At 42.1% G+C, this 22,544-nt stretch overlaps 2 protein-coding genes across 3 annotated transcripts; both read left to right on the top strand.

The window, feature by feature from the left end:
- Window positions 1-3,754: 3,754 nt before the first annotated feature.
- Window positions 3,755-16,018, top strand: esrra (estrogen-related receptor alpha). 2 transcript variants are annotated; one of them, XM_058078099.2, is made up of 8 exons: window positions 3,755-4,032; window positions 5,018-5,108; window positions 9,416-9,799; window positions 11,371-11,487; window positions 11,574-11,687; window positions 12,206-12,373; window positions 12,646-12,915; window positions 14,991-16,018. In XM_058078099.2, exons 3-8 carry the CDS (start codon window positions 9,421-9,423, stop codon window positions 15,242-15,244), a joined length of 1,302 nt encoding a protein of 433 aa, XP_057934082.1. In that variant the 5' UTR covers window positions 3,755-4,032; window positions 5,018-5,108; window positions 9,416-9,420; the 3' UTR covers window positions 15,245-16,018. The 2 variants fall into 2 exon arrangements, with proteins under 2 accessions (XP_057934082.1, XP_057934083.1); XM_058078100.2 differs by lacking the exons at window positions 3,755-4,032; window positions 5,018-5,108 and adding an exon at window positions 6,359-6,517.
- A 1,916-nt stretch (window positions 16,019-17,934) lies between these two features.
- Window positions 17,935-22,330, top strand: prdx5 (peroxiredoxin 5). Its single transcript, XM_058077612.2, has 6 exons — window positions 17,935-18,175; window positions 18,885-19,019; window positions 19,099-19,230; window positions 20,272-20,310; window positions 21,891-21,955; window positions 22,024-22,330. Exons 1-6 carry the CDS (start codon window positions 18,080-18,082, stop codon window positions 22,127-22,129), a joined length of 573 nt encoding a protein of 190 aa, XP_057933595.1. The 5' UTR covers window positions 17,935-18,079; the 3' UTR covers window positions 22,130-22,330.
- Window positions 22,331-22,544: the final 214 nt, after the last annotated feature.

Genomic DNA, 22,544 nt, shown 5'->3' with positions numbered 1-22,544 from the left:
TGGGGACGGCCAATCACACATGAGTAGGAAACAGCAGAGCCAATCGATGAGCTTGTGGGCTGTCTAAAGGGAAACAGGCTTCAGCTCTAGTGGCCATTTTCCGCTTGGTCCTAGTGCTTGATATTTTACAGTAAAAACTGCAGGAAAGAAAACTGCCTTTTGGGACTTTTGACGTTACCCAGTTCCTGTTCCACAATAGACATTCTGGATGAATTTGGTTTGGAAGAACATTAGAACCCTGACCTCAACCCCATAAAACACCTCTGGGATACACGCTGTCAAAAACTTGTAGAAAGAGTGGAAGCTTTATAGCAGTAAATCCATATTTTCTTTCATCATCACTTTGTATGGACGGCCAGGTGTCCCAATACATCTGTCTACATCGTGTATGCCAGTGCGGACAAATTAAGCTCAGGCTGCAAGTATGGAATAGCACGCATACTGACAAGAACCACTCATGCCTTGGTGGACTCAAAAGACTATGCCTTATAAATAAGAATACTGTTTCATATGAAACAGGTCGGCAGAGTCAGGCAGTCAGAAACAAGCTAACAAACCCTGGAGGACTCAAGTCAAAGGCAAAAAGATGGAACAGCCTAAACACATACAGTAAAGAAGAGATGAGTGGCACATGGAAGCAGGATTAAACATACTAAATATACACAAGAGGTGCGATGATGATTGCGGACAGGTGATACACAATGACAGGAAGTCAGGTTTCTGCAATGCGTAACGGTTGTGAAACAATAAATTATAATGAACATATGTCAAAATACTGTATTGTGGTTGAAAAAGGTGTTTTATGTTAACATTTTGGCCTTCAGGAACGGATTAACTGAATGTACATGATTTCTGGTGGAAAGGTTGATTTGTTTAGTGTCGGTTTCGGTTTAAGTCGGACCACTAACTGAGGTTTCACTGTATGTAATAGGGATGTCTGATAATTGCGATATATGTGATATGAATTGATATCAGTATCAGATTTTTTTCCCAATCATGAAAACCAATATTTAAAAAATGCTATATGCAACACATGTGTTCATTCCACCACAGGAGACATGTCATGTTACAAAAAAGCCAACATCTAACAGTATTTATTACAAATTATTACTGATCAGGGTGAATGGGATGGGTTTTCTCTGGGAAAAAAAAATTATGTAGAGAAAAAACACAAATGTGAAAGTAAAATAAAATGTACAGTCCCTCATTTATCAGGGTTCAGCCGAAATGAATTCCCACAAGCCAGCTAACTAGTTAGCCTCTCCACTTTACTTATTTTAAACTTAAGAAAGAGTTTCAAACAAAGTGCCGAAGAAGGACGAAGAAGCCAAAACCTGACCACTTCCACACGGAATGAGAGGAGAACCTTTTTTCCATTTCATCTCAGTCTGGGCATGTCCTTCCCAGCCTTGGCTGGGCTGTGCTGGCTTGGTAGCCAGTATTCTTGCAGTGTGAAATGTGTCATAACATTACCGACGCCGAGTGATCAAAACACATAACTTTTCCTTTCAAATAGCATTTATTATACAGTGAATATAGTGAAGAAGTAATAGCCGAACAGCGATACAGCGAGGGAGGACTGCATTTGGCATTCTGTTTGAGGTTTCTTCCCTAGAGGGAGTTTGTCCTTGCCTCCGTGGCCCAGAGCGATCTCATGTGGGGTTCTCTTTAATGTACTGTATGAGGATCGTGGGTGTAGACTTGTAAAGTGGAACCGTTTTAATGAGAGACCATGTATGATTTTATTTTTGTAATACGCCACAGGCCGCAAATAGCAGTGACTTCGGACACCCCTGTCTCAGTCGCATCTCAGGTCTGCACACTTGCACAGGTCTGCATTTGTAAAGGACTACAAGCGGGATGTCACATGTATGCAAGCATGACGGGTAGTACAAACCCAGTCAGTATTTAAAAGCGCCCCCAGCCCTGTCCCCTGGCAAATTGACAGTTTATTGTAGCATGTATAAAGATGACAGGCAGCCTTCTGGCATGACAATCAGGAAGTCAGCAGGCTGTGATGATGTGCACTGGCAGTGGGTGACCTTTTACTGGAGGACACACACACACACACACACACACTGACAAACACTCAGCTGCTAGAATGTCATGAAGACGGCTGCTGCTCTTTTCCCACTGCTGCCACCAGAGGGAGGATTGTGACTCTTATTTCTACCATAAGACTACGGTTACAATTGGTCACATTTCTGCTAGGAATAAAACTGTGTGACTGCAGCAAATCTCAACCACATGGCGGTGTCAGTCGCATTGCATTCACAATGCTTATATTCTGTTAAGTACTTTTCCATTCATCTTTGTTATCAAGCTGTGAACATGTTAAAGCTGCACTGTGTGCGCCCTGCTAAACTAGCAGTAATGTGTATTCCCACCAAAGCCGTGATGTACTGTAAATTGTGTAAAATATGATTCATTGATGCAGTAATGCTTTTCCTGCATGAACAACAAGCACAAAGGCCTCTTATTTATATGTAGTCTTTCAGCTGACACCTGTCTAAGGTCAGGGCCTGCTGTATAAGAAGCCCTCCAGGGAGCCCAGCTGGCATTCACGGTATGTTTTTGAACCCCCCATTCAATATAGTTAGTTCAAGCACGTCCTTTATGACATATCCAATCTTGGAATGCAGTAAAATGCGTGTAACAGTAAATCATATTTGTGATTTATATGCAAATTCAAAGTCATTCTCAGGCCTGCAAAGCCAGGTTGCTCATGCACACTGCACCAGCATGACACAGTCCCGCAGAATTGCAGCGTCTGCAGCAGAGACTTGGTGACCTTGCTTCAAGGTCGCAGTGACACTGCCGTCAGTTTTTCCTCCCGACCATCCGGCGCCCACAGCACCGTTTTGCGTCCGACCACAGCGAGGCGCACCTTTTTAACGCAGCTTTACAAGGAGGGGGTTTTGGTTAGTCACACGCCGTGGGCTAAATATCAACTGTCAATAGATAGACGTGTCTTTGGAAATTAAATTGTGTTGTCTTATTCTGAAAATGGACAGGACTGTCAGATGGGGCGCTGAGATGGGTTGAATTTTGGGTTAGTGTTACATGGTGTGTCCCATCTCTCAACTCACTGAGGTGAGGTGAGCCACAGTCACAAGACCAGAAGCATGACTACATTTTCCAAAGAGGTGCACCCTGTAGCTTTCTCTCTGCAGCACTCCCATAGAGCTTAGGCTCATTGATGTAAAGGCAAAGAGACAATGTTATTTAAATTATATTAAGTTTCAATAAGGAGGCTAATATATTATATGTATTATCTAGTTATGCATGATTTAGGATTTGGTGATAGCACAAGGACATGTGTAACTTCAAGTTAACTGTTCTATTTTCTCCTTTTTTTTTTTAATTCTCTTCCAAAAGTCGCTTGCCCCCGTTATGAAGTTGATGACGCTATTGTATGATACGCACTGACGTCACGGAGAGAGCAGACGCAAATCGGTCAGAGGGAGGAGCCAAGGCACGGGACACAGTCTGACGTCACTGAGCTCCACCAAGTTCGCGAGTGAAACTAGCTCTACCGGAATCGTCCGACACAAAAAAACATGAATGTACAGTCATTTGGGAGTTATCCCTCTGCTGCTAATACACGCACATGTGGAGTCATCCGACAATAGAGATAAAGCGCTCATTTTCCGGTGTTGTGGTGTACAACCCGTGAAGCGAAAAGGTGTATCCTTACAGCTAGTTTCTTCAGTTTTATTGTGAAAAGTCCACAACCGGATGTCGCGTGTCATTGTCATGAACTCGACTATGTACAACGGCTAGAGCGGTGGGAATAGCAAGCGAGAATTTCTGACACCGCCAGTGTCTGGATTCAAGCAGGCGAGGAAGACGGTATGTCGCCGGTTGTTGTCACCGCAGACTCCCCGGTAAAGTCGGCGTGAGGTGTGAGAAACACGACATCGCTCGGACAACCCCGTGAAACCGCTACAAAAACGACGGTGGATTTGCTAGTCCCAAAGACGCCGCCTGGCTCCAGATTAAGACAACGCAGCCCGGTTTCCGCTCTTCCTGGTAAGTGTCACAATTCACATGTACGGCTCATTAGGAATACAATCATATAAATTTCCCCAGGTGTCCGCCTGTTGTACGCGTACTGCCGGTTGTTTTCACGGTGGCTTGATTTGTATGGCCGCTGGGCAGTGTGAAGTTGGCGTGCTCACGTTATTGGGGGTAGGGTGCACAAGCCGCAGGAGAATTCATCATTTAGTAGTCTTTTTTTTTTACATTTTATTTACTCCCCCTCGCCTCTCAAAGGGGCCACGTCCCGACGTCATTAAGGGCATTGAAGTTCCACCACCAAGCCCCAAGTCTTTGATAAACCTCCACTAAACATTGCAGACGTTGCAATGTGTATGGAATAAGATGCAGCGGACTTGTGCCTGCACCGCACACTTCATATGTCCACATGAATATTTTCTGACTTGTTCTTCCTGCCGCCTCAACACACTGACCTCTGAATGTAACCAAGCCTGCTGGCCCAGGATTGAGATCACTGATCTGAAGGCATAATCCACTTAGGCAATTAACCTTTCACCGTTGGAGATCAGTCAGCAAGGTCACCCCTGGGTGCCTGCTCTCGCGCCTCCACAATGCGCAGCATGTGCAAAGCTCTAAGTGACTTTTAAGTGCACTTATTTGATGCGTACTCTGAAGTACTTTCCGCATATGGTGCTTCCAAGTATGGAAGCAGCGTTAAGGCGAATATGACTCTCCATAATGTAGACTTAAAACTGAAAGTAGAATTTGTTTGAATTCATTTTGCACCACTAGCCTATGTAATGATTTACAAAGAGCTACCGCCAAACTTTTCAGCATGAGTGGGAGACAAGGTGTTGGCTTTGCTGTCTGTCCTTGAAGCATTCCTGTGACTTTGACCTTTGGAGTGTATCACGCAGCACAGGCGGAGTGGGGGGGGCTTGGTTGTGTCGTGTCCATAAATCTGAATACATCCAGGCATGTTATATACAGTTAATACAAAAAAACATTTATGTTGCAGGACTGATATCTGAGGTCTACAAGCGAAAGCTGCAACGAGCACCGCGGATCACGTCTACTGTGTAGGACTCAAATTCCAGCCCAGCAAACAGGTAATGCGTTCTCATAGCTATTGTTAGTGATAAGACCGCTATTAGGCAGTGTTGATAGAACCTTACGATGCATTTTTTCAGTTGAGGGCGGTTCCTATTGTTGTTCCCAGAGTTAGCGTATTGTGGTCTTTGGGGTTTGTTTGTTTGCAAATGATTGTGTAAGGTGATTGTGGTAGGTTGCCGTCAACACTGTTTTTGGTCAAAACACGCGAGCCACGTGAGTCCCATCTTAAAAGCACAGAAACTAATGCTAGTTTGTTCTGTCAGTACACTTCAATATATATATACTGTATATATTGTATACCTCGTTTTGTCAGAAATTAATTAATACATTGACAGTTTTGTAGTAGATTATGGTCTATTATTAGTCATAATAAATTGATATTTAGTATTCTGGTCACTAGATGGCAGTAATTGAATCAAACAATGAATAATAGGAGTGTAAATGTGGCACTCCAAAGGTTTTATTTCATGTCTACGGGGCTCTAATAATGTTAAACCATATGTACAAAGCCAAAAACAGATTTTCTAGGCTTTTAACTAGTAAAATGTTCGATCAACATTGAATCCTTTATCGCGGAAATTCATTTAACGAGGTTGGGCGTGGAACCAAGTAACTGCTATAAAGTTTTGGGCCTATCTTGTGTTTCCCCAGAACGATGACTGTCGTTGCACCAAAAATGACAAACGTTATATTTATGTTGTCTCTCCTTTTCAATGGTGAATCGCAACCACCAAATGGAGCGTTATTGTCAGCTATTACTTGGATAGCCCGACAAATTCTAGCCCGACAAGTCGCCCCATTTCTTGATTTTGCAACCCTTAAAAATTCATGAATAATTTTTTTTATATTTATATTAAAGAGTATATATATTTTTATAATGTTATGAAACATTCATGTCTAAAAATAAAACCCAAGCATTTGCCATACATTGATTTTTTTTGGTGGCAGCCCGCAACAAAAGCGAGACTTTTTCACGACTTTTCCACAACCATTCAAAAGCTCTGTCTTGTTTGTGACATTTTAAAGACAAAAAGAAGCAACACAAGAAAGTTAACTGTACTTCTCAACATATATAAGTTTTCATTTTAATGTTTTTTGCTAGTCTGTCACGTCCAATTCTGCAAATTAAACGATTACGGGTATAATTAAATCTGGATTTCAATAAACTCCAATAATATGTGGTAATCATTTATATGTTATATTTTACCCAAATAACTGTATAGAGAAATCCGGGAGAGTCAAGTGCACTGTTGTTGGTCGAACAGCTGTTTGGCTAGCTAGCTAGCAAGCTAGCATCCCGGCCCATCGTAACATTGGCGCTAGTGGTAGCCGGTTTTCGTTCTAATTTGTGTCATTTTATTACATCGTCGGGATATTTAAGCACCACACCAACATCCGCATCCAGGTAAGACGCAGCATAGTGTTTGTTAGTGGCAAACAAATACGCGTAAAGCTAGTCAGCCGGGGGTACCTGACGTTCTCTTACACGGTGTATATAGACGCTAATGCTAACACGCGAAGCTAATGCTCGCATGCTGGTACATTAGAGTACAGTATACGTGATACGTTTCAATGGAGGGTCAACCACCAGAGAAACCGCGTCAGCAACGGCGCAACCGTTTTTAACGAGACAACAAAATGAGCACATATTGTATGTGTAACGCAACGTGTAACCGATGCCCTTCATTGAGCCATGCAGACAGCATGGTGCATGCACGTATGATGGACTGAGCAAAACTCTCCGTTTATAATATCTAATGATAATTTGGACAGTGACGTATTTATAAAAAAATGAACTAAATTCTAAAGCGAGTAGGGTTTCTCTGACCCCATGTTTCTTAACTTTAGCTACTATTGCATAGGTTTTATTACAGGAGCAATACATCTCAAAACATACACAATGCTGTCATATGTGGCGCAAGCTGGGATTTGACTTTCCTGTATGGTGCATGGATACCGGCATGGTAATATAGATGACTTATCTTCTCATCCTCACACACTGTTGTTAAAGAAAGACTGTTCCAAATGTCCAACATGTCTTGCAGTACATACAGTGTGTACTTTGTGTACTATTTACACCATTTCACAGCCGTATGTTTCCACATGCCGTCTCATTGCCAATGGATATTGGATATGCTTTGTCTATTGAGTGGTAACTTGGCCCACGCTCTGACACCAATGGGAACCCACCTGCTTGCCCCCCATGAGATTTTATGACGTCCTGTGTCAAAGACACATTTGGCTTTACTGTGAGTCTCTGGTATGTGCCTGACACGCCGCAGCGTAAGGCGACTCGCTCGATATGATCAAACTGTTCGTATTTCAACCTCGTGTGGAGAAGTGCGAGTCATTGGCAAGTATAGTGTGGTAGTCATTTTCTTTTGATAATAGATTTGATCACATGCTTTTTGTTGTGCGACCATGTCCCGTGTTTTTAAACCGTATTTAACAACAGAACATGAAGTTATTGACACAAAACACACAGTCCCATTCTAATGTGTGCAATTGTAAGCAAAGGTCAAACAGGTAAAAAAAAGAAGTACTTTTTCTGTACACGCTTAATGTATTGTAATCATGCTACTTTTGTGTTGGGAGGCATAAGGGTTTTCTAAGTACAGACACGAGGCACGAGGATGAAGGAAAGCACTCTGCTGCAGCGGTCTTGCAGCCTCACACGAACATTAGTTATGCGCCTGGAAAGTGAAGAGCGATCACGCTTTATGAGCAGCGTGACCTTCATCCAGTCACCTTGGCTATTTTAATTTACAGAGATGCTGGTGACAAAGACTTCACACCGGCCATGCTTGAAGACAGCGGCATTTTTAATAGGTGTGAAAGGTTTTGATTGAGCGAGGCTTCGTGATAATAGCTGAGGAAACCAGCAAAAAAACCCGCAAAGCTTTGTTTACTTTGTACCTCTGTGACAACCGCAGGCAAAGGCTAAGCATAGTAGTTCAGTCGTGATTGTCAGAGTGGTGGGCTGATAAGGTAAGATAATCCTTTATTAGGTGCACATTCATAAAAGCTTTATGTGGCTGGAGTGGGGGCTTGGTTATTGGCAGGGAGCCGTCACCCATGTTGGGCAACGTTTACACTTTGACCACAGAAGCCACAATCTTTATGATAATGAAAACGTCCACTTGAATATACAGTGCTGCAGTCTCTTTGTGGAGGGGGCAAATGACTTCCAATCAGCATGATTGCCCGTGGTTCATGTGCATTTTTATCATTTTTATGGATGCTGTGGGTGGCAAAAAACAAACATGTTTAGAAATACAAATGAACTGTCTTCTGTGGCCTCTTTTGTGTTTCTTTTAATGCCACAAGCAAGACAGAGCTGCCTGTCAGTAGTCTCCATTGGCCATCAACAGCAGAAAAAGTCACTAGATTTGCTGCTTTTTGTAATCTGAATATTAAATTGAATATACATTTTTGTCATTTAGTAATCTATGAAATACTTGATCGACTGGTCCAGAATACAGTAATCCCTCGTTTATTGCGGTTAGCTGGTTCCAGACCCAGCCGTGATAAGTGAATATCCGCAAAGTAGGATTTAATATTAATAAACGGAATATTATATGGTAGCTATAAACAAAGCAAATAAGACACATTAGACATTAACAGTTAACAGTTTCTTGTTTTTTTTTTCCTTGAACAGCGTACTTCCTGCAGTGGCTATTGTCTCATCAAATGTATTGCAATGGCGGTTTTGATCTGATATTACCCAATGGAGTAGACATAATACAAGTAAATGAGCCATTTAAGACGTGAACTGCTCGTGTTCCCCTGGGGGAGAGGAAGTGATGTCAGAGGTTCCGAGTTGAGTTATAGCTTGTTGTGGTTTATGTCCCCAACAATAGCCCGAGTTATGGTTATGATGACGATTATTACTGAGATCATTTAATCCTACAATAACGGCCTTTTCTGGCCATCCCCTCCCATGTTATGGTGACACCTAGTGGCCAATGTAGAATAATACATTCATAAGTTGAATGTTTCTTTTTGTATTTGTATTTTAGATCATTTACTTAGTTAATTTAGCCATTTTATGCATCAGTGCTTAATTTAGGCCAGGAATACATACAATTTGCTTAAATATATATAGTTTTAATTCATAATAGACCGTTTTGAACCTTGTAACAGAGATCATTTATTAATTATTTACTTGAACCAAGATATAGCGAGGAACGACTTATTTAAGTACCCTGAAATAAGATTGCAAGCACTGTTTGTTTACATAATGGAGTACAAAACAATATTAATATATTTTAATATATTATTCTTCTGTTTTCTTCCCCTCCAGACATCATGTCTTCCAGGGATCGCCGGTCGGACGTCTACATCAAGGCAGAACCGAGCAGTCCAGAAGGGGGCGGGGGAGGTCGGACCAGTCCGGGAGGGGCCTCCTCCGACTCCTCTCAAAGCGGAGGCGGCGAGACCCGGGGAGACTGCACGAAACGCTATTCGCCGCCGCTTTACACGCCGGCCTTGCGTTGCCACTTCAAAGACGAGAGCGGCGACGGCGCCGACGAGGGGTCCACGGGAAACGGCGCCGGGCGCTGCAAGTACGCCCTGAGCACGCTTCCCAAGAGGCTGTGTTTGGTCTGTGGGGACGTGGCATCGGGCTATCACTACGGGGTGGCTTCATGCGAGGCCTGCAAAGCGTTCTTCAAGAGAACCATCCAAGGTATGACACCCACCCCCCCGGATTAGGATTCAGCCCTGGTATTAAACCGTAATGTTACACACATTGCAGTGATTCATGAATTAAAGATGGCTTTGACTTCAATTTGTAAACAGGAGTGCGGTGTGGGCAGCAGGCCAATCTACTAGCTGTAAATTTATTATCCAGCCATGTTCTCCACTGAGACATGTTTTAATATTCTGACAATATATCGACACACTTTTCATGTTTCATAACCAGAGGTGATCCTAACCATGGTGCGTTGCAGACCTGCCAAGACCTATGTGTTTTTGGTACAGTGCATCCTTTTCACCCTGAGATTTTTTCGCATTTTGTTGTGTTTCACCGCTTTCATTTTCAAGTTCGGTCTCGCATAAAACCCCAAAACAGCTAAAAAAAAAAAAGAAGCAGGTAATGAATAAACATACTGGGACACGCCTATTGCCCCCTAGAACTCATTCAATCCCAGCCATTCGCTTCCTCTTGGTACCGGCCATTTTTGATGATTTGTCAGGTCACTCAGAATATTGTGTTCTTGGGCTATACAGACATGGTATATATACACCAAAAGAAAGATGAGGCTCTCATCCTTCATCAGGAAACAAAAGTTAGTTTCTACCCTTTTCGGTTCTTTAGTAATCAGCAGGAGAACATACTGGAGGTAAGTTTCAGCAAAATATCAGCAATTTAGCCAAAATATCTAAACAACTATGCCACAACATAAACACACAAAAAAATGCATGTTTTATATCAAAATAAGCAATTTTTTGACAAATATACTGTGAATTATTTTCAGTTTTCACATTTGGAGTGAGTGTGTGCGTGCGTGCTGCACTAAACATGATCTCTCTCATAGTGAGTTAAAACACCTCCAAAAAGCTCCAAAAAGGTTTTGTGGTTTTATCTTCATACTACATGAATATGTGTAGTAGCAGGCACATTCATGTTGACAGGTAATATGACATTATTTTGCTCATTTTAAGCATTAGCAGAAATTCCCTCCTGGGTGCGCGTCTATATTGTCTTATTTTGTGTACTATGTTGGGTAATAGTAGTGTAAAGGTGACTATAGGGCTGTTATGTCATGTCTAGAGGGCTCTAATAATGTCAAAGCGTATTTAAAACAGGTTTTCTTTTCTCTGGCTCTAAAAATACTCCATTTATAAATAAGGAAAATTCACTTAGCACAGTCGGGTCTGGAACTAATTAACTGTGATAGATGAGGGATTACTGTATTATAGTAAGGTATAATGAAATGTAATATACTGCATATTAAAGCAGTAATAAGCTTCCATTCATCAACTAAATGGCTAGACCGGGAGAGCTTAAATGAAGGATTGTGATTATGATTAATTGAACGAATGGATACTGTGCAATTGCCATTTGAAGTCTGAAAACTTAAAGCGTGACTAAGATTTTGAATTTTTTGAGCGCAAATTCAAACTATTGAGCTGGTTTTATCGATCGCTAGTTACATTCTGTGAGTGGTGGATTGAAGGTCGCTTTCATTCATTTGACGTGCTCATTCATCACTGTCCACTTAATCAGTTCATCATGTTCTGTTGTTGCGTCAGGTAACATTGAATACAGCTGTCCCGCTTCAAATGAGTGCGAGATCACTAAAAGGCGCAGGAAGGCGTGCCAGGCATGCCGCTTCACCAAGTGCCTCAAAGTGGGCATGCTGAAAGAAGGTGAGAGAGGAGCCCTTTTCATTTGATTCGGACATTATTCCACACATGCAACAAATACGCACCTTTTCCCGTGTGTTGTGGTGCAGGAGTTCGTCTTGATCGGGTTCGAGGTGGACGACAGAAGTACAAAAGGCGCCCCGAAGTGGAGAATGCGACTTACCAGAGTGTTCCCCTGCCACTGACTAAGGAGAATGAAAAGGGTTTGTATTTTTTTTTTTTATCTACAAAATTAGCTCCGCTAAACAAACTGCAGCATCTCCTGCACTGCTCTGAGGATTCTTTTGTGTCACTTAAAGGGAATGTTGCATTCAAATGTTGGGCCAGAGGTATGCTGTGCTGCTGCAGCAGATGCGGACAGGGTTGGCCCTGTTGTACTTGGGCGGTGATGGATCCAAGTGCTCGAGCAGAGTCTTGATGGACCGCTTTGTATCGGGAGTGCTGATATGCAGACATGTTTACGAGCGGCTACACAGTCAATGGTGGCTAATGTTAGGAGCTAAACTTTGCCAAATTGCTATCATCTTGTGTCTGTGTGTGGGGGGGGGGTTGAGGATGAAGAGGGCTGGTTTATAATGCTTCCAGCACATTCCAAAGTGCCTAACCAGGGCGGACAGCACCGTAGTGTGTGGCTCCCTGTTCTTCTGTGTATTGTTTGCTAAAGCGTCACTTGTACGCTGCAGAAATATCGCCTCTTACGATGTCGTGTTTTGTCGCACAGGTTCGTCCAACATCATCGTGTCCCACCTGTTAGTCGCCGAGCCAGAAAAGCTGTTCGCCATGCCCGACCCCCTCCAGCCTGACACGGCCCAGCGCACTCTCACGACCCTTTGTGACCTTGCTGACCGTGAGCTGGTCGTCATCATCGGCTGGGCCAAACACATTCCTGGTGAGAGCTGGTGGTGCCGGCGTTTTCTTGCACCACAATATGCAGTATAAAGTAGCTAAATGCGCAGTATGACTTATTAGTTCCACCATAGAAGGGCCAGCTGTTCTGCATGCTAGGGGTGTGCGCATCAAGTGGATCTCAGTATTGGGGTACTCTAAAGCCCTGCTGCCAGCACTCAATTTAGAGCCTGTTGCCAGTTTTCCCTTCTTAACATTCAGATCCTTCACTCTGCCCCCTTTTTCTGTTTGCCACCCCCCCTCCCCTCTCCCCAGGCTTCCTGTCTCTGTCGCTAGCGGACCAGATGTCTGTGCTACAGTCGGTTTGGCTGGAGGTGCTGGTGCTGGGTGTAGCGTACCGCTCCCTGGGCTGTGAAGATGAGGTGGTCTTTGCCGAGGATTTCGTCCTCGATGAGGAAATGTCTCGTGTGGCCGGCCTGACGGAGCTAAATGCGGCCATTAGTCAACTTGCCCGACGCTTCCGCACCCTTAATGTGGACCGAGAGGAGTTTGTCATGCTAAAAGCCATCGCGCTCACTAACTCAGGTACACGCACAACACAATAAGCTCATGCACTGCCCAAGACGCTCGTATTCCAAATATTCTAGACTATTCTGCTGTTGAATGGAATACATTAGTAGGATTCCTAATTGGCTTTATTGGTAGCGTTCCTCTTCTTAGCACGGCATGTTGTTGTTGCTCCCAATTTTCCTGAGCTGAACTCAAACATGTCAAACTGTTGCTCACAAATCTGTTAGTGAACACTCATCATTCATCCACCTTCACCAAGATGCTGATCACACAAACTACTCAATATCAGATGTGCCGTAGCCTGGTCACAATAAAAGGCCACTCTGAAACGTGCAGTTGATTTGTATTGCTGAGTATGCTAAATAAATAATTGCTCTACAGCCTATTAGGCTAAAATTCGCACATTTTAAGCAAACTATACATTCTAAATTAAGCATTTTTAAACATAAAAATGGCCAAATGAGTGAAGATGCAAGTATAAGGTATTTAGAAGATGCATTCTACGTGAGCTGTAGTACGTAGTTGGCGATATTACATTGATGAGACAATAACCACCAGGAAGTGCGTTGCACAGAAAAAAACATCAAGGAACTCTCCCACTGGTAACATGTCAGTCTACGCTGTGTCTTATTTAGTGCTATTATTAGAGAGCCATTTCATATCTGAAGAGCTCTAATGTTAAAAACCATATTTAGAAGGCTGTAAACAGATTTTTTATGCTTTAGGAAAATATTCAATGTATAAATCAGGAATTCAGTCAGCATGGTTGGAATACATTTATTCACAAGTACAAACCGCCATAGAGTGAAGCCACACCAAATTTTGTTACACTTGAACTGCACATTTTGGAGTGGCCTTTTATTGTAGCCACACACTGCAAAACTAACGGCGTCTACTTGGCATCTGGATAGGCCACACTTGTGAGGTGTATGAACGGCAATGTTTGCCGAGATGTGCACGTGGAAAAGGTTTTTGCATCTTATTTAAAAATTATTATTATTATTTACTATAATATTTTTTTTATTTTGTAACTTTCCTCCAACCAAATGACATTTTGTTTTGTTGTCTGTAATATTACGACTTAAAAAAAACAAAAAAAATTTTTTTTGGTTCATATTTCAGCTCTGCACTAAAGAGTTTTTTCCTCATATTTATTCTTGTAAAAAGCGTTGTCATATTTTGATGTGAATTCTAGATGTAGGTATATGATGAGGAGAAGCAGCATAGAAATTTATTTATTTTATATAGAAATTGATTTAATTATTGTTTTTATTCTCATAAATTTACAGCTGTTTTTGTGTTTTTTAATTTAAATGTTGTTCTTGTCAATGTTCTTCTCGTATAATTAGGACATTATTCCCATAATATTTAGGGACTTTATTCTTATAACATAACTTTTTCTGCAACTTAATTTTCCAAAAATGACATTTTATTTTGTTTTTCATATTACAATGTAAAAAAATAGCTCTATGCTCCTAAAATGCCATCGTTCCTCACAATATTACCAGTTGAATCTTTTCATATTGCAACCTTACTTTCATAAAATTATGCTTTTGTTTTCTGCTGTTGTTTATTTCATTTCAAACTTGTAAACACAACATAACTTTTTGGTGACCTAATGATAATAATCTACATAATATGGCTTTATATTTTCATTTTCTTTCATATTCAAACTTTTATGCTACATTTTTCCCAATATTAAATAACAATGTTACGTTATCTTTCTCGTTAGATTGAAACTTTTTTCTCTTAATATTTTATAATATAAATCATTTGAAAATATTTATATTGTGTATTATTCATTAATATAATATTAATTAATATAAATATTTAAGGTTTTATTATTTCAATTTATTTTAATTACATTATGAAATAAATTATTAAATTACAAAAATTTGTATGAAATTATTAAATTCAAAATAATTAAAATAAAATTATAAAATGTTGAGAGTATTAACTTATGCATTTAATTATTTAACAAAATATATCAATTAAGTAATATATTTTAGAGGGCCAAAAAAGCGGTGGGCCACTAACTTTGGACACCCCTGCATTACACGCAGCGGCTCACCATGTCTTCCCTCTGTCAGACTCTGTTTACATCGAGGACATGGAGGCTGTGCAGAAGCTGCGGGACCTCCTCCACCAGGCCCTGCTGGAGCTGGAGTGTCAGCGGCGCCCGGACGACCCCCAGCGAGCGGGGCGGCTCCTCCTAACACTGCCTCTCCTGCGGCAGACCGCCGGCCGGGCCCTGACGACGTTCTACAGCATCAAGACGCGCGGCGGCATACCCATGCACAAACTATTCCTGGAGATGCTGGAAGCCATGATGGACTCTCCCTAGAGGCGCTCGTGCAGGGGTGACGCAGAGACGCGGCAGTGCTCTCATCTAGTCTTTATGTTTTGTCACAAAGGAAACGTTTTATTAGAGAATTATTCATGAGGAGGGGCGGGGGGGTTCTTTTGAAAGACAGAAACAATTTGACTGCCAGCTCTGAAGCGGTCGCCTTTCAAAACTTCCACCATCGAGATCCACGTCTGTTGTGGACGAAGGCTGGGAACGGATAGAAGACGGAATGCCAAGTTGCTTGCGGTGGCCTCCTTTGGTCGCAGCATCATCCTGCGCTTGCATGACCACCGCAGAACACGGACGTAGCGCTGATGAGACGACGGCCGTGCAGCTTTGGAACTTTGGAAGGACTGCAGCTGTGACTCATGAAAGCCATAACATATCTGGCCAAGACTTGAGGGTCCACTTTAGTACACAGGGTGCATTCATTCACCATAGCTTAGTGTGCCGTTGTAGGCAGGTTTGTTTGATGATCTTTTCTTTTTCTTTTCTTAGGACTTCCTTGCAATATGTTCAAAGCAATATAAGGACTTCCAAATGTGGATAACATGCTAAGTTGCATCCTAGTTAGTTGTGCGTCCATAGTTTTCCCACTCTCAGGACCCCCGGGTATGTCAGCCGTAGAGAGGAAGAAGCTGCTAGGAATCCTGTTGGCACATGAAAAAAAAGCTTCCATTTGCAGTTGCAGCCAATGAGCAAGACTTTTTTTTTTTAAACGGTGTTGCAACACCGAGGTTAGACGGGAATGCCTCTGCCTCGTTTGCTTTTTTTTTTTTTAAAAACAAAACATTTTCTCCCCTTCCCCCCGACCTGTAGTAGATCTTATCCTATCGGACCACCGCCGTGGTCCGTCTTGTACGATCCGTAGGCCTTTAGCTGCACTTCAATGCGCGAGCTCCTGTGTGTTGGTCTTTTAACGTGTCAAGCGCCTGGAATGGGCTCAGGGCAACATATGCAACACTATGTATCCTCCTCCGTACGCTACAGTCCCCGTCTCCTTGTAGACTTCCACCTGCGTACCCGACGTTCAAACCACAATATTCCTTCATCACTCATCACTCGGCGGTTGCAGTGGCGTGAATAGCAACATGCAATTTGCCAGCAAATGTGACAATTTCGCCATGACTAATGTACAGTATTTGTGCAGCTTAAGTGTTTGGAAATTTCTTAAGAAAACATTTTTCATACATTTGTTCCTTTATAGGATTTATGGGTGCGTGTGTATGACTGAGTGAATGACGTTGAATTCTACGCTGATAAAACCGCAGTGGGATGGAGATGCAGAGCTTCCTTTAGCTCAGGGGTGCCCAAACTGGCCCCATTGTAATGTTTAGAAAATGTCATGTGACAAGAATAAATTCAAAATATGGGAGTAAAGTCATACTTTTACGAGAAAAAGTTGAAATACTAATAAAGTGGTAATTTTACCAGAATAACTTAATAGGAGAAAATGAAAGCTGACCTGGGAACACCTTGGGGTTCTCCTGGTGGAACAGGAGTAGGTGGTCGGGACCGGGAAGTCTGGGCTTCCCTGCTGAGACTGCTGACCCCGCCCCCCATCCCGAACCGGATGAGTCGAGGAGCATGGATGGAGAAAATAAAAGAATCTAAATAAAATATGAAATTGCCATTGGCTGGCGACCAGACCTGGGTGTACCCCACCTCTCGCGGAAGTCAGCTGGGATAGGCTCCAGCATAAGCGCTGTCCTTTTCCAAGTATAAAGACTACATTTGCAGAGAAAAAATGGTGACGTTATGAGAATAAACTTGTAACATTATCAGAGTTGAAATATGATTATTTAAAGTCATAATTTATGAGGAAACATTTTTTCTGAAAATGACAAGTCATAAAATGACGTGAATAAAGTCATAATTCTAAGAAAATATCCTAAAGGAAAGTCCAAATATTTGGAAAATGCAATAATTCCTTAGCATGTTACAAAATGGTCCTTTCCTGTTTCACTCTGTGAAGATGAACCCCGGGGCCCAACTTTTTTTTTGGGGGGGGGTTCTTGGTATTAATACTGTATGTTATGTATAAGTGTGACGTGGAGGTGATAGGAATAGGAATACTGATTAGACCAGGGTTCGTTTGCGGTGCGAATGTGAATATAAATGATAGCAATACAATAAATCACTACTTTCCTTGTACAGCCACTGTATACGGTTAACATCGCCACTTACGACAAATAGCCACTCAACGTTATTTAGAAGCTCTAAGCAATGTTTGTATTTTGACAGACAATTTAAAGGATTAAAATCTATTTTTTACTCAATGTATGGTTGTTGACACTGCTTTTGTTTTTAAGTGTGTTGCTATGTGAATTTGTGTGTCGGTTTTGGTTTTTCTTTTTAAGTTGGATTCAAATATTGTTCTGGCGTCCTTGTCTAAACATGTCCACGTAAGAATCACTGTGAATAAAAGTGATATATTCCACTGTTTGAGGGGACAAGAAGTGGATTATTTGAGGTGCTTTGGACTGTGAAATAAATAGACACACTACCACCTCATTTCTGGTGTCAAGTTACTGTTTTATTTATAAAGTTTTATGCTGAGGGACGAATAAAGGCATATCTTAAAGTACTGCTGAGACTTCAATCATACAAGCTTGACTGTGCTGCGTTCAAATGATGTCGAACTTTTAGCAACTAATCTTATTTACGCAAGCTAGCAGATGGCGCGGTCAAGATTTAGTCGAAATGTGAGTGTAGCTGCCAGCAGTCGGTGAAGCCAGGTGGAGGGAAGCGTGTCTCTCTAAACAGCTTTGTGAATTTGGATCGACGCGCCACACACCCTCACATCGTCTTATTATTCCAAGCTAGCATAGCATGATTTCCGCCACCGCCGCGCTCATTAAACGCAGCCGGATTGATCACTGTGCGAGACGCATACACTCCTGTGCTTTGCTCAAAATGCCGATCCAGGTAAGACGTGGGCGTGTTAGAAGACCTGCCCTACAACCTTGCTGTCTTGCGAATTAGACTTGAAGCACCCGAACAGCCTTGCTACCATCTTTGCTAGCTCCGAATGCTAACATCCTATAGCTGCTGCCATGACAGCTGCTAGCTAGCAAAGCATTGTTTACTGTCTCGGTGGAGTTGAACGGAAACCTCCCGACATCTGTCCGACTTAAAATTGAAAAAGTAAACGCCACCCAAGTAACCGACCTGTATAATTGACACACTTTAGGGGCCCTTTGCGTAATTTATGCTAACGAAAAGTACTCGCATCATGTATATATACAATACGCCATGAACATGGCGCTATTCTACTTTATTTGGCGTCAGACTGAGCGCAATTTGTATCGTAAATGTAACGTTACTGATTGGTTACAGCTACTTGACGCATTCCTGTGTTTTGACTTATATACGCTCCAGATATGTAAGTATACATGTGTACGTACTATGTACATATTGTGGTCCTCAAAACACCGTTTGACGACCCAATGTGAAATCTTGTGAAAAGAATGCTTCAATGTCACACTTGGATTTTTGTAAAGTCATTCAGCCATTTTAAACGCACGTCTGTTTACTCGGGCTTTGTCGGCCCCTAGCGGCGACCAACTAAAACTACCATTAATGCGTTCGACGATATCAGTACGTGCAAAAATGTGATGCGATCTCTTTTTTTCAGGTGGGTGAACGTCTCCCTAAAGTGGAGGTCCAAGAGGGCGAGCCAGGGAATAAGGTGTCAATGGATCAGCTCTTTAAGGGAAAAAAGGGCGTCCTCTTTGCTGTGCCAGGAGCTTTCACACCCGGTTGCTCCAAGGTCAAGCACAAGCTACATTCAACCTATCTTGGCCGGTCCTTTACACTGAATATGAAGTTAATGCTTTTCTGTTTTCCAGACTCACCTGCCAGGTTTTGTGCAGCAGGCAGAGGACTTGAAGAGCAAAGGCGTGCAAGAGGTGGCCTGCATTTCTGTCAACGACGCGTTTGTCATGGCTGCCTGGGGAAAGGAGCACGGGGCAGATGGCAAGGTAGTACACTTTAGAAAACAATAGAGCCCTCTAGGCATGAAATAACACCGGTATAGTTACATTATCTTTGCATTACCATATATAGGAGATATCCGAGGAAATAAGACATGTTAGACATAAATGAGATAACAAAGACCCGTGTTATAGCAGTTCTTTGCTTTTTTCTGGACACCGTACTTCCTGCTGTGGTAGTTGTCTTATTAATATATTGCAATGACTGCTTTAATGGGCTAGACAGGGTGAGTGGTTAGTGCACAGACCTCACAGCTAGGAGACCCGAGTTCAAACCCACCCATCTCTGTGTGGAGTTTGCATGTTCTCCCTGTGCATGTGTGGGTTTTCTCCGGTTTCCTCCCACATTCCAAAAACATGCTAGGTTAATTGGCCACTCCAAATTGTCCATAGGTATGAATGTGAGTGGGAATGGTTATTTGTCTATATGTGTCCTATGATTGGCTGGCCACCAGTCCAGGGTGTACCCCGCCTCTCCAGCACCCCCGCGACCCTCGTACCCAATATACTAGACATAAGAGTCAATAAGCCGTTTAAGATGTAAATAAAACCACTGCTCATTTTTGTCTCAGTAAATGTGTTCCCTATGGGATCTTAGTGGCGGGAGGACAGGAAGTGACATCAGAGTTGAGTTCTATCTTGTCGTGTGTTGTGGCCCCAGCAGTATTACCATGTTATTATTATTGTACCTGTTGTGAGAGCATTTAAACCTGCAATAAACGCCAGCTCTGGCATTTCATGGGACACTTTCTGACACCTAGTGGCCAATGTAGAATGTTACATTCACAATTACAATGCTTCTGTTTTGTATTTGTGTTTTGGTTCATTTAGACATTACATTTGAAAATGCTGTTTATATATTCATATTAATACTGTTTGCTTAAATATGCTTTTAAAACTAAACTAATAATAGGATAGGCGGTATTCAACCCCCAAAACACCACGACCATTGACTAATTATTGAAAAACTGTGATGTATTGGTGACATTATTTTTGCAATGTAGAGTTAACAGTTTGTTTCTCCTCCAGATTCGAATGTTGGCTGATCCTACTGGAGCATTTACACAGGTGAGCCAAACATCATGAATGTCTTGCGAGAGGAACATTTATGAAATGTGTTACACACACGTATGTACTAGGGGTGTGAATCTCAGCACTGAGGACTATTTGATACACATCTCGATGCACTGCCAGCGATACCATACTTTAACCATAGATGGAATTTTCTGGCGATATGATATGATACGATTCACCATCTTCACGATGCGAGACTATAATCATTTAGTTCACATCAAAGCAATCCGATATGATATGGTGCAATTTCTTGCGATATGATGCAATTCAACATGATGCAAATAAGAAAAGGGAAAAAATGGAATTCCGTATGGTCCTACAAAATGGATTTGGCTTTATTCCTTCTAGGCACTTGGCAGTAAATTCAACTAAAGTGCTGTTTGTCTTTTTTACTATGCACCACTTCTTCATCATTCTTTTTGCCATCTTAAAACAGCAACAACTTTTCAAAAACAACTTTCCTCCCACTTTCACATGGGCTATGCAATTCCAATAGCAGTGGTTCAGTGGTGGAGTCAAACAATTCAACAATAATTACTGCTGTAAAAAATACAGTACAGCAACAACAAAGTTAAAGTGACACTTTCAACAGTGCAATCAATGTTTGTTTATATTCCTGTCTGCAAAACATACTGCTAATATGAATGAGCTAGCAGCTAGGCTAATACAGTAGTGAGGAGCAGAAAGTGGAAAACAACTTCTACCCTTTTTAAATTGTTTCCAAATTCAGGAAGAAGCCAACTGCTCTGCTGTTCTAATGTCACCTGCTGTGCTGAACACTCGTTCAGATGGGAGGGGGGGCACTTGTTGCAGGGACGGACAAATAGCTCCTGGACAATTTGGAAAGCAGCGGAAGATCCACTTGTTCTGACCTGATTTGCTTGGTTCTTCCCCGGTGTCCGACGAAGAACTAGACGGGGAGGAGGCAGTAGACTTGTCTGTGTTGTGGTGTCCCATTTTTAAGGGGGTCTGCATGTTTGTCGTGCTGCCGTTGTACGGCTTCTTAACACGGCATTCTTTGCAAATGACGGACATTTTCCGTCGTTCTTTGAGAATCTGTAGTGTTTCCAAACATACCATTTAAACGTTGCGGGGGGGTTAAATATAGAAAGTTCTCGCTGCTGCTTGCTACGAACGTCCATGCTGTTTTACTAGTAGTTGGATGTGCCTCAACGGCTTCCGTCCGTATTCAATACAAAACGCCAAATAATGATGGTGCATTCATTGTGCCTGGGGAACAGCATATGGGGTGCAGTTGAACATTAATAAAACGGCGCTTGCATCGGATTTTACCGATACCCACAAACGCATTGCGATGAATCTAGATTTCACTCGTCAATTGCATCCATATCCAGTGAATGAGCCGATGCACTCGCATTGCGCACATGCGAATCGATGTATCGATTAATATGGATTATTTTCCACACCCTTAGTATGTACCGTAGTTGTACAGTACCGTTGTAGTGACTTTTTGATGTTTTTGAGTTTTTCTGTTACTTCTATTGTGAAAGGTGATTGTTATCCCCCAAAATTGCGAGTAAGCACATGTCGGTGCCTGCGTTTCTTTCTCCCAGGCTGTGGACTTGCTGCTGGATAGCGATCAGCTTGTACAAGTACTTGGAAACAAGAGATCTAAGCGGTAAGAATACTTGATTGTGGTGTTTCAGTATAGAATGTTCAGTAATGTTATGTGTGTGTGTGTTGAAGCTATGCAATGGTGGTTGAAGACGGCGTTGTGACGAAGATCAACGTGGAGCCTGACGGCACCGGACTGACCTGCAGCTTGGCGCCCAGTGTTCTCTCTGAGCTGTAGGTGTGCTACAAATGTCTAACAAGTAACCGTTCCCAGTATGTTACAAAGCTTCATCCGCATCCCAAAGAGTACCAACAAATGTTACATAGATGCTAGCATCAAAAGAAAAGTATAAAATGCGCACAAATATGATATGCAATACAAAGAACAGTGTACTTTGGTGAGAGTGAGAGTTAATACAATCTATTCCAAAAGCAGTAACTTCTGTAGTGTTCTTTTAAAATATTTTTATTTTTGTTGGGTGAAATGACAGTACACACTCATTAGGGTGAGCTGGAGCCTTTTGTGTGAGAGGCAGTGCGCAACCTGCACAAGACACATGTAGACAATCACCTATGGACTATTCACAGTCTTCAATTAGTCCAGGGGGTCAAACCCATGCAATGGAGGGCCAGGACACTGTAGGTTTTTCTTT

Source organism: Doryrhamphus excisus, linkage group LG1, assembly GCF_037039965.1.
Source record: "Doryrhamphus excisus strain RoL-2023G ecotype Guam linkage group LG1, RoL_Dexc_Guam_v1.1, whole genome shotgun sequence".
NCBI classification, from domain to species: Eukaryota; Metazoa; Chordata; class Actinopteri; order Syngnathiformes; family Syngnathidae; genus Doryrhamphus; species Doryrhamphus excisus.
This window is presented reverse-complemented; position numbering and strand designations above follow the sequence as displayed.

What these genes read in the sequence shown, in the direction of transcription:
- prdx5 (XM_058077612.2), top strand. Translation starts at nt 18,080, where the DNA reads ATGATTTCCGCCACCGCCGCGCTCATTAAACGCAGCCGGATTGATCAC. An exon ending in TCACACCCGGTTGCTCCAAG is followed by an intron (nt 19,020 to 19,098) that starts GTCAAGCACAAG and finishes TCTGTTTTCCAG; the next exon opens with ACTCACCTGCCAGGTTTTGT. An exon ending in CTACTGGAGCATTTACACAG is followed by an intron (nt 20,311 to 21,890) that starts GTGAGCCAAACA and finishes TCTTTCTCCCAG; the next exon opens with GCTGTGGACTTGCTGCTGGA.
- esrra (XM_058078099.2), top strand. Translation starts at nt 9,421, where the DNA reads ATGTCTTCCAGGGATCGCCGGTCGGACGTCTACATCAAGGCAGAACCG. An exon ending in CTTCAAGAGAACCATCCAAG is followed by an intron (nt 9,800 to 11,370) that starts GTATGACACCCA and finishes TTGTTGCGTCAG; the next exon opens with GTAACATTGAATACAGCTGT. An exon ending in GACTAAGGAGAATGAAAAGG is followed by an intron (nt 11,688 to 12,205) that starts GTTTGTATTTTT and finishes TTTGTCGCACAG; the next exon opens with GTTCGTCCAACATCATCGTG.